General features: G+C 36.4%; 1 protein-coding gene across 1 annotated transcript in view; it reads right to left on the reverse strand.

Annotated features, from left to right (window-relative positions):
• The window catches only part of LOC123865617 (doublesex- and mab-3-related transcription factor A2), a 34,847-nt gene that overhangs the window by 21,536 nt on the left and 1,036 nt on the right, over nucleotides 1-12,275 (reverse strand). Inside the window, exons 2-3 of the mRNA XM_045906772.1 lie at nucleotides 9,320-9,460; nucleotides 4,609-4,726 (exon numbers count right to left, since the gene is read on the reverse strand). Of these exons, the coding sequence (XP_045762728.1) occupies nucleotides 4,609-4,726; nucleotides 9,320-9,460 (259 nt within the window). The remainder of the gene's footprint in view (nucleotides 1-4,608; nucleotides 4,727-9,319; nucleotides 9,461-12,275) is intronic.

Below are 12,275 nucleotides of genomic sequence, written 5' to 3' on the forward strand. Positions count from 1 at the left end.
AACACACTCAAGACTTTACACATTCAATTCAGAACCTACCACCAAGAAAACTACGCTCAAAATTGCTTGTAAGTAGAGGAAAAACTCTTTTGATGTTTCAGAAATGAATTAAAAAGTTAAAACCATTTGTATAAATGGCGACGGCGCAATTAACTAAATGGTACGATGTTTTAGAAACTGTTTTAAACCCAGACTTCTTGCTTTTGAGGCGAAACACGCGCGGAAGGACGGGGGCACTTGTACCTATATACATATTTGATTAACGCCTGCTAAGTGACTGCTTAAAGAGGGTGAATTGCTTTATTCATGTTTCATAGCGAAAGTACGGTATACTAGTTTTTGTGAGAAAACGCAAAAATGTTTGCTTGGTGAAACTTTTCACCCGTCTTCTAACAAAGGTGGTCGGGTATTTATTTCATCTGAGCGTACTATAATTTACGCAAATGTTTCCTTTTAAAAGTTTCATATAGTGGTGAATAGTGGTGATGCATTTACTTATTAAGCGTTAAATTAATGCATATTAACATTTGTTGATTACAATCAATAAACCAGAATTCAATTTTTACTAAACATATTTGTGTAGTAATGCTTATCTCCTTTACCTTCTCAATACTCAAAATCCCCACTTGCTACACAAAATACGGGAGCGAGTGAGTGGACCACGGATTGCTGTCTTTGATGCTACCAATTAGGCGCTATGCAGATGGAGTAACGTCAGTTGAAGAAACTATCAATTTTTTTAAAGTCTCCTATAAAAGTTGCCAGTTGCTACAACCAAGCAGCCCGGTTTACGGGTGCCGCAATTTTATAGCAATTTGTGAGCAACTTTGATAGCTAAGTTGCTCATCTACGTACAATGAACGATGGATATCGAAGAAGCAGCACTTGTTCTCATTGTACTACGTCGCCGCCGTCGACGGCGTCAACAACGACAAATTATTCATTGTCGATACAATTTCGACAGTTGCTAGTTGCGGCAACTAGAAACTAACTTAGTCATCAATTGCAGCAACTAAAAACTTTTGTCGATCACTGGAACTCGCAACTCGAGTTGCTGCCTGTGCGTAGTTCTATCATGATACTTATATGTAAACAGCTAGTTGCAAGTTGCTGCAATAGTTGCTCCATCTGCAAAGCGCCTTAATGAATGTTAAAAATATGCTATGTGTTAATAGTGTTAGTAAAATCAAAATTTATTTTTTTGATGTATGACAACAACTATAGTGTCTATGCAACGTTTGTGACTATACCACCCCGTTCGGAATGCAACTTCTACTGAGAAGAAAAACATTCGCATCAAACGCTAGTACTGTAAGCTATGTACACCCTAATGAGGCACCATCTATGTTTTGACTTACTTTTCGTTAACGGGAAGTTTTTTTTTTAACTTATCGACTAGCACGTGGCTGCAATCAGACCTGCTAGCAAGTGATGATGCAGCCTAAGATGGATGGTTTTTTTCAGCATGCCTGAATAGGAGCTTCATATTTGTGCGCTTTGGCGTGGGCTCGAGTTCTTTTTAAGGGAATTTCAAAAAGGGTTACTTATCGAGTCAACCGAGGACCCAAGAGCCGGAAGCTACCTTGGACAAAGAATTAGTTTGGCCATCCAACGGGGCAATCTTGCCAGTATATCTTGTGTACAATGCCTCGGTGCGGTGGTTTTAGATTAAATTTAATTTAATTAAATTTAGTTTTTATTTAATATTTTTATAGTTTTATGTTTATTTTATAGAATTCACCTATTTTTATTAATTTAGTTTTTTATATTGGATTTGAAAAAGTACTACGTCAATGAACATTCTAAAACATAATTTTTTAATTTATAGATTAGCGCTTAGCTGCGATCAGACCTGCTGGTAAGTGATGACAAGTGATGAGAAGTGACTGCTGTAACATACGTTACTCTTTTTGAAACCAAGCCATTAACGATATAACGCGAATGGAAAAATGGTAAGAAAACGAGGTACCTGAAAGCATGAGTGTCGCCAGACAATATATTGGCGTGTTAAGCGCGGAAAACCTCGTGAAAAGAGACTTTAAAAAGAGGTTTTTTACAGTGCTGTAAACGTGAAATGAAACAAACCGAGTAAAACGAGCCTTGTAACACTGGAGTGAAATGGCGAATCGTTTTGTTTTGTTATCGAACAACGCGATCTGTTTTTATTTTTAGCGATATCTACAAACGGAAAAACAAACAAAATGCTGAAACAAACAAATAGTACTGTAAACTAATAGTAGTGTCCAAGCAGTCGGGAGGAGATCGTGTTCAGTAGTGGGCCGGTGATGGAATGATACAAAAATATGTATCTATCAAAACTTATAATATATTGTCTGTAAAAACAACTGACGGAATAAAATTACGAGGCAATAAACAATAGGACTTGAACCAAGGTCTATCATGGTGTAACCAGGGTGTAACCAGAACGTTAGCAAAAACGAAGACAGGTTATAGTACCAATGATTACTGATAAGATAACAATAAAAACGCGAAAAAATAAATAAAAAACAACATAAGTCTTTTTTAAAGTTCGAATAAAATATCAGACTGACGGTAGAGGTCAACGACCGTTGCGTAAGTAGGCCACTCGGAGTCAATGCCGCGTCGTAGATGGGGCGTTGACTGAAAAATGCTAAATCACTAAAACTACAAAATAAGGCAATTTATTACGGCTATAGGAATCGGATTGTGTTTAGGTAGTATAATGAGAACGCTAAGTTTATGCTAGCGTTCTGGTTACACCCTGTATACGCGTACGCGGCCGACTACTTACAATTTTCAGTCAAAGTCCATACTGAAATAAAAAGTACCCCTTAGAAAGAGTTGTCGCAACCAGCAATTCAACCTATTTCGTGAAAAATAGTAGGTACATTTCCCAGTTCGTCTCGTGAAAAAAACCGGTTAAGTGTGAGTCAAACTCGTTCACGAAAGGTTTTGTACCATCTTACAAAAATAACACTTATTAATTTTTATATAACTTACTCTCACGCCCGGGTACAAAATAGATACATATAAAAGCTATAGGAAATAGTATAATATACACACTTATTAATTATTATGGATTTTTTGTGTTGTAACCACAAATCCACGGTTTAAATTTTTCCCTTCACTTGTACTATAACTTATAAGACATTGCTACTGCCAAACATGATTCTAGATCAACAGGAAGTACTTTATAGGTTTTGGTTCCCTTGGCGGTCTTGATGGGTACGACAGATCATGGATGGTTCCATTTTTCTCAGGGAATAGGGAACCCTAAAAATTAGACCTTGTTAAAAGTTGCGTAGAACCTATTGAATTTTCTTTTCTGAAATCAATTCTCGTCTGGCGACACTAACAAGGTCCGGAAGTTTCGATACAAAAAGCTTAGGCGTTGGCATTCCAATTCCCAAGCTACTAGTACTTTTGAAAAGTTTGGAAATTCCTGACCTGACTAATAACTTTATTTCTTTTTACCTTTAAACACAAAAAAAACGGCCAAGTGCGAGTCAGACTCACGCATCGAGGGTTCCGTACTCGGGTATTTTTCCGACATTTTGTAAAAACTAAATATTATGCTTAAAAATAAATAAAAATCTGTTTTAGAATGTATAAGTAAAGGCCTTTCATATGATAGCCCATTCGGTATAATTGAAAATTAAAACACATTTTAATTTTTTTTCTCTGATGTAACCAAAAACTCAATGTTTTTAGATTTATTTCTTTACTTACGCTATAAGACCTACCTACCTGCAAATTTCATAACTCTAGGTCAACGGGAAGTACCCTATAAGTTTTCTTGACAGACACGACGCGGACGGACGGACGGACGGACGGACAGACAGACAGACAGACCGACAACAAAGTGATGCTTATGGTTCCATTTTTTCCTTTTTAGGTACGGAACCCTAAAAGAGTTGTAATTGAAACTTTGAAGATACACTACCTAATTAGGCAGGTAATTGCCCTAAGTAGGGCAATTACTTATTTAAGGTTCAATGCCTAAAAATGTTCTTACAATTAATTTTGAATCAAACTAAAATTCCTAGAGAAGAAAATACATTTCACTAGAAGCCAGTCAAGAAAACTTGTTGCACGAACTATGATCAAATAGCGGACAAATTGTTTTTTGGCAAAGAATTAAACCCCAAAATTGTAAAACACAATTTAAAAATATATTTAATGCTTGAGAAAGAGAACGGAGCTTTCAGTGGGCGACTGGCATTTCACCAAAATCTTCATATTTTAAGCCTGATTGATACATAGTATCTTATTTTATAGAATTTTTTGAAACCAAAAACCCAAGAAATAAAAACAAAGGGGTCGATGGTAATTATTTTCTCTGTAGGTAGGTATTCCTTTTTAACCGACTTCAAAAAAAGGAGGAGGTTCTCAATTCGTTGGGATCTATTTTTTTATTTTTTTATGTACTTATTTAACTACCTACTACTACTACGGCTACTTTTTAAAAGGTAAAAAAAAAAACTAAAATAGCTATCGACAGGAACAAATGGAAATACCTGGTTTACTCAAGGCTGGGATCTCTCGCCAGGACCATGAAGTTATGAAGGAATGACCGGAGAGAAGAGAATATTATTAGTATGGATACCTATTGGATATTATGCTTACTTGGTTGATCCTCCGACATATCAGGAAAGTGCGGCGCGGCGGAAGGCTGCCCTGCATACAGTAGGTTCAGTTCCCGTGCTTCGTTTTCTTCTTGTGCTTGTTGGCGACGTAACGCCACCTAAACAAAAGAAAAAAAATTGAAAAAAAAAACAATTATTTATCTCGGTATACTATGTACGATTCATATTTTAAAATTTTCGCATTTTTTGGTCAGAAATGAGGTCTACTCCCAAAAATCGTTGGCAACACTGAGAGAATTTTTTCTTTAAAACCAAAAGGTTTTCGTTTCTTCTGATTTTCTTCTTCTAATAGCATTTTCTTTCAAAAGGTAGAACTTTTGCTTCACCGATTACCTACTGAATCCGAAAACTGTGAAATTTTTACTGAAATCTGGAAAGGAATATATCTCCTACTGAAAAGAAACGCCTTTGGAAGGAGAAAATTAGAAGTAATGTCAGTTTTCTCTGTGTATCTATATTAATAGGTATAGGTCAATAGCTGCAGGTGCTCAATCAGATTGTTTTATGTAAATAAAACATGGGTAGGTATCCAATTAGATATATAAGCAAAAAAATAGATAAAGGCGCAGGATTTACTTAAGAATCGCTTAGGAGCTTTTATATATACTGAATTTTAACCAGAATCCCTTTTCAGAGTTGACTGACTTGACTGTGATCTCTTGGTGGTAAGTGATGAATTAATTTAATGCAAGAAAACTGGGAAGGGGTAGGTATGGCAGTTATCATTAAACCCATACCCCCAAACTGAACGCTTTACACCATTTGACGGCATAGCTTAGCCAGTTTTTAATTGAATCGAGTACCTACATAACTAATTTTAAAATGCCTTGAACAATACTCAGAAAATTGGCACTTTTTTACCGACTAATATCTTATATGCCTCCCTCTAAGCTACTCGACACTGGCGAAGTGCATTGTGCTGGTCTGGTACTACAAAAAGCCACCAAATAGAAAAGAAGAAAGCCTTTTTTGGATTTTGATCAAACAGTTTCGTAATGTTAGTCCGTTAGGTAGAAAGCTAACTTGAACTAACCTGCAGCCATGGCCCATCCCGCAAATGTAAGTGTAAGGGCATATAGTGTACTGTGTCACGCCAGCGCCAGAACTGCTTGATAGCAGTCGTATTGCTTGGAGGGGCAGGCGTTACCTTGCGGAAATCCATGCAAAGATTTATAATTACTTTGCAATTATCCCTTATACACGAAAAATTATACTATGGGCTTCGAAATTATCGATTAATGTTTGACGTCCGCCTGTTCGTTACCTAGGTATTATTAGGTACTATGTGTTTGAACATCGTTCATGCGATTAAGTTGAAAGTTTAAGCAGTTGTTGTTGGGACTTGCGAGAAGGTTTCTAAACTAGTACCATCAATGTAAAATAAATAAGTGGCGTGCGTGGTATGCCGGGTATGACATGAAATATTTCCTACTAAAATCATCGCAGGTGGACCAAAACTAATCTTATATTAGGATCATGTTATAACAAAGCACTTATTTTCTATACAGTCAATAATAAAAAGTAGCTCTTTAACTTAGCTATACTAATTACAGAAATATGCCCAGAAAGTGAGCGGTGAGCTAGGTAAATTCATCTGACAAGTAAGGATTCAGTTTCTGCTACTGTGCTGGCGAGCGTTTCCTTTTACAGTGATTGCAAGATAAGTAGTTTGCTGAGAACACGAGGCGTACGTATGTACAAAAATGTACGTACTTAGTGGGTATACAATAACTAGAAAATAATATAAAAAACTAGAAAACAGCTGATAACTTTCAAACGGCTAAACCGATTTTCTTGGATTATAGCTAAGAACACTGTCGATCAAGCCCACCTTTCAAACAAAAAAAAACTAAATTAAAATCGGCTCATTCGTTTAGGAGCTACGATGCCACAGACAGATACACAGATACACACGTCTAACTTATAACACCCCTCTTTTTGGGTCGGGGGTTAAAACCAGATCTCATCGGGGCTTGAATATTTGTCATCAGACCTGCACAAACCGCCAGGTTGCAACTCAAATTGGACTAAGTGTTTTGCGATCACTGCAGTAACTCCCCGCTTATACCTGTACTAGATGATGCCCGCGACTTCGTCCGCGTGGATTTAAGTTTTTTGAAATCCCGTGGGAACTCTTTGATTTTCCGGGCTAAAAAGTAGCCTATATGCTAATCCTGGATAATATCTATCTCCATTCCAAATTTCAGCCAAATCCGTCTAGTAGTTTTTGGGTGAAGGAGTAACAAACACACACACACACACACACACACACACACACACACACACATACAAACTTTCACCTTTATAATATTAGTGTGATATACACATTTCTGGTGAACCAGTAGCCTTAAGATAATTAAGCCGTGTATTCACTAGGTCAAAAATCAGTCGTGCGTCGTCACTCGATTTTGCGCAACATGTCCAGCGACTCAATGCGACCAATCTCTTGACGATGGGTATAAGAAATTACAGCTACCAACCAGCGATATACCTATAGGTACCTACCTACGTCAACATGATTATTCCAAGTCAACTCTCCTAAGTCCTAGTGAATATACGGCTAATTGATATATCAGACCCCAAAATCAAAACTGTTTCAACTCAAAAGCCTCTTGAGACAACTGTATTTTCTGGTCTCCAATTTCTCTGTACGGAAAAGGAACTGCAGTAAATATGCTTTAATCATAACCCAATACAAGCGAACGGAGCACCGACTATTCACTTTGGAAAGCCACTAGGAATTTAAAAAGACCATGTTTGCATATTCCTCCAATCAAGGAAGAAAATGGAATGTGGGCAAGAAATAGTGAGCAAAAAGCTAAAAGATTTGCAGAATATCTAGAAAAAATATTTCAACCAAACGAAGGAGAACACACTGACTTTACTACAATCGAAAAAAGTCAAGAAAACACTCCCATTAAACTAGTCACACCTAAAGAAATACTTAATATAATTAATAAACTCAGCCTGAAAAAAGCTCCAGGATATGATCTAATTACTACAGAAATCTTGCGAAACCTTCCAAAAAAAGGAATCGTTAAATTAACGACGCTGATTAATGCAGCGTTTAGAATGAAGCACGTCCCTGACTTGTGGAAAGTTGCAGAAGTAATTATGATCGCCAAACCAGGAAAACCACCAAATGAGGTTACATCATACAGACCAATTTCTCTACTACCAATTATCTCTAAACTTTTTGAAAAGCTACTACTCAGCAGATTAAAACCTATATTAGATGAAAAAAATCTGATTCCCGACCACCAGTTCGGATTCAGGGAAAAGCACTCGACAATCGATCAAGTTCACAGAATAACGAATATAATTGAAAGAACACTAGAAGAAAAGAAAGTTTGTTCATCCGTATTTCTCGATGTAGCACAAGCCTTTGATAAAGTCTGGCATGAAGGTCTTGTTCACAAACTTAAAGTATTACTCCCTCAACCATTCGCAGACATACTTGAATCTTATATATCTGATAGAGTATTTAGAGTGAGGCAAGAGGAAGCCTACTCCAAACTCAAGGAGATCAAAGCTGGAGTACCTCAAGGAAGCGTTCTAGGACCTGTCCTGTATCTCCTGTATACCTGTGATCTTCCACAACCTGATCATAATACCATCGCTACTTTTGCCGATGACACTGCCATCATAGCTGTGGGTAATACTCACCAGGAGGCGGCGGGAAAAGTACAATCAGCATTAAATGAACTCCACAAATGGACGAAAAAATGGCGAATAAAATTGAACGATTCCAAGTCTACCCATATTGATTTTACAAATAAAAAATCGAACTATTACCCTATCTATATTGACCAACAAAAGATACCTTATGCTAATACGGCAAAATATCTTGGAATGACTCTTGACAGCAAGCTACGCTGGAAAGCTCATGTCAAGAAGAAAAAAGAAGACCTAGAGATAAGGTACAAAAAATTGTACTGGCTCATAGGTAGAAACTCTTCACTATCAACACAAAATAAGAAACTCTTGTATAAACAGGTCCTAATGCCAGTGTGGACTTATGGTATCCAGTTGTGGGGTTGTACCAGAAAAAGCAACATTCAAATAATACAGCGATTCCAAAATAAAGTACTCAGGGGTATCATCAATGCACCCTGGTACGTCAGAAATGAAGACATTCATCGCGATCTTCAAATGGACTTCGTGGACTCGGTTATTAGCAAACATGCTAAATCCCACGAACGCAGGCTCCATCAACATGTGAACGTCGAGGCTATCCAGCTCCTCGACAACACAGACCTAAAGCGTAGACTTAAAAGGACTAAGCCTTTTGAGCTAGTGTAGTTACAGTGTTAGTGCAGTGTAAAGAACACAAGAAAGAACAAAGTGAAAATTTAGTGCTAGTGCAATATAATGAACACAAGAACAAAGTGTCATAAAATAATAACTAACGATAAACTAAGAAATATGTCAATGGACGGACTCTTAGATATAAGTACTTTTATAAGTTTAGGTTAACATAATATTACTTATTAGCTTTACTCGTAGGCTAGATTGTAATTCTAATAAAGTACTGCTGTCAGTACTTTATGGTTATATAAAAAAAAAAAAAAAAAAAAAATAACCCAATAACTGTTCCTAAATCTTTTTTTAGTATTCAAAAATAAGTTTAAAAAGTGTGTTTTTGAATTAAAACAGTTTTGATATAGCGGGGTGATAAATGAGCTACCAACCTGTGCTGCCATAACGCGCTGTCTTTCTGCAATGAGTGTGCACTTTGCACAGACACAGTCACGCCAGCGACAATATCTCTTGTGGCCTTTGAGGGCTGACACGACGCCGTGGTTGCGACACCGGGCGCATTTTGGCGTTCTCTGTGCAAATAAAACTGTTACCTTAATACATTACAAAACGATTATAATAATTTCATTTAAATCTGCTACTATAGCTGATGCCCGCGTTTCTTCCGTCTAGGTTTATGTTCTTAAAAATCTTGTGGAACTCTTTGATTCTTGGGTTAAAGAGATTCTATTCAGTAGTAATATTTTGCACAGCCAGCGACAATATCTCTTGTGGCCTTTTTCAAAAATCCTTTCTTAGCGGATGTCTACGTTATAATAGCTATCTGCATGTATATAGATCAGTCAGTCAGCTTTTCCTTTTATATAGATTACAGAATAAAAGTGCAGAAAATACAATAATTTATTAAAACAGAGGGCATACATATCCATATTTACATTTATTTATGCAATTTGTCTACATCAAAAGTGTTAAAACTCCTAATTAGTTTACTGTAGAGAGTGTCGTAGAGCGTCTACGACGTAGCATAGAACGCCTTCATATTGTGTCGCGTTTATGAACTGTGATTGAAACATGACGTATCTATTGTACAATAACTGATAGTGGATTAAGGTTTGTAAAAATCCCGCGGGAACTTTTTAATTGTCCGGGATGAAATTTATCCTATGGCCGTCTCCAGAATGCAATCTATACCCGTGCCTTGCACCAATATTGCACTAATAGTTGAGCCGTGAAAAGGAAATATTTTGCATTTTTAATGATTTCAGGGTTAAGTAAGTTTGGCCCGTGTCAGTAAATGGGTGGATGGCCAACTTAGGAGGTTGTTTGTTGGAGGAGAATTCGGCGTCCGTCGGTCCCGGGTTCTATCACTAACCTACCTAATCGTCAAACCTTACAGACGCCTAAACATGTAGGTGCTGTTAGTTAAATCATAGGTGGGTGTGGCATAGGTATGTGGAAAAGTATGAAAGTCCACAGTATAATTGCTTCAAGAAATTCCCAACCACTATGGGCCATTAGGCTAGCAATCAAATCATACATAATTATGTCATATTATGTAAATTTTATGCGAGTCATTTGCTGCTATCCGTTACATTTTAAATTTTAATACGTTCAGTTTAGATTAATTTTTTTTATTTATTAATTTGCAGACACAAAAAAATCTTTAAAAAATATGTCTCGCCAAACTGCATCACAGTTTGTTGGCGAGTTAGCGCTCAATACTATTAAATATATAATTACCTAATACTATTTTACAGTTAATTAAATTTATTTTACAGCTTATTAAAAACAACTATAAATAATCAGTCAGCGAAGGAGTCCCTAATAAATACTTCTTTTAGTTAGGGAAGGGCAGGTAGTCATCATAATATTGTTATAGCTGTTATCTACAGGTAATTTTCCCCTGAAGTTTTTCTCCTTTTAAGTCCGAATATGAAAATTCAGTTTTTAAGATTCAGAACGGATAGTCATAAATAAAATCTAGGTTTCAAAATTTTATCAGGTACTACTTGGATTGTTACCTACTTGCTAGGTACCTATTGGCATATTAAAATTAGTACATATTTTTAATGTACACATATTATTAGGTAGCGATGATCTTACTTTCCAAAAAGATACCTTTAACACAGATGTTTCATTCGCTTTATTGAAGTTACCCCTTAAAGTATTACCTAATACTATAATTATAATATTCCGTAACACCCCATTCAACATAATTCGATACAACACAATTGGCATAATTCAATAAACACACAAAAGTAACAACAAGAGTGTAAAGTTACACTTTTTAGGATTCCGTAAAATAACAAACAAAAGGAACCTTTGCTCTATGGTTTTATTAGTTTTACACCAGCACAATGCACTTCACCAATGTCACGTGGAATGAAGGAGTCACCGTGCGGATATTTTAAAAAAGAAAAGCAACTCAATCTAGCTGCATTTGTTTTAGGTATTAGCTATAACAAAACAAATCAAAATACACACAGTTATAGGAGACTATATGTAGTTAGGCTACAGGTTAAAAATATCTACAAAATATAAACACTCTTATTTTATTACTTATCTATACTAATAAATAAAATTGGAGTGTCTGTCTGTAATTTCGAAATAACTACCGCATATTAAGGTCATATGGTTATTTGAACGATACCATAACTGAATCACACGTTTTTAAAATTTTTGTCTGTCTGTCTGTCTGTTTGAAAAGGCTAATCTTGGGAACGGCTGAACCGATTTTGACGGGATTTTCACAGACAAGTAGAGAATTGACCAGGGAGTAACATAGGCTACTTTTTTAACCGACTTTCAAAAAGGGAGTTGTGTTTTTCTACCTATGTACCTACACCGAAATCTCCGAGATTTCTGAACCGATTTGCGTGATTTCTTTTTTAATCGATAGAGGAACTTTGCGACATTGTTTCATAAAAAATTTGGAGTCCAACTCCTCAATCCTGATGCTGCAGGGGATCTGACCAATCCACGCGGGCGAAGCTGCGGGCATCAGCTAGTAATGAATAAATTTAACAGACAAAGGGAACCTTTATACTATTACTTCGTTGTCTGTCTGTCTGATCTGTCAAAACCCGACAAGGGAATCAAAACCTAAAGTACAGAATCATGATAATATTAGCCGGCAGCAATGTCTTACAGCACAAATAGTGTTACATCACAAAAAAAAACAACAAGTGTTATTTCTTGTAAGATGGTGCGGAACCCATCATGTGCCAATTCGGCTCGCACTTAACCGGTTTTTAAGTAACAGTTCATAGGTATATCATGTATCATGCGTGTTACAAGCGACACCGTAATACTTACCTACTACAGTTAAATTACACGCATTGTACCGTAATTACGATTCTAATATTATAATTTCGTTAAAATATTGTT

This window comes from Maniola jurtina, chromosome 5 (assembly GCF_905333055.1).
Source record: "Maniola jurtina chromosome 5, ilManJurt1.1, whole genome shotgun sequence".
NCBI classification, from domain to species: domain Eukaryota; kingdom Metazoa; phylum Arthropoda; class Insecta; order Lepidoptera; family Nymphalidae; genus Maniola; species Maniola jurtina.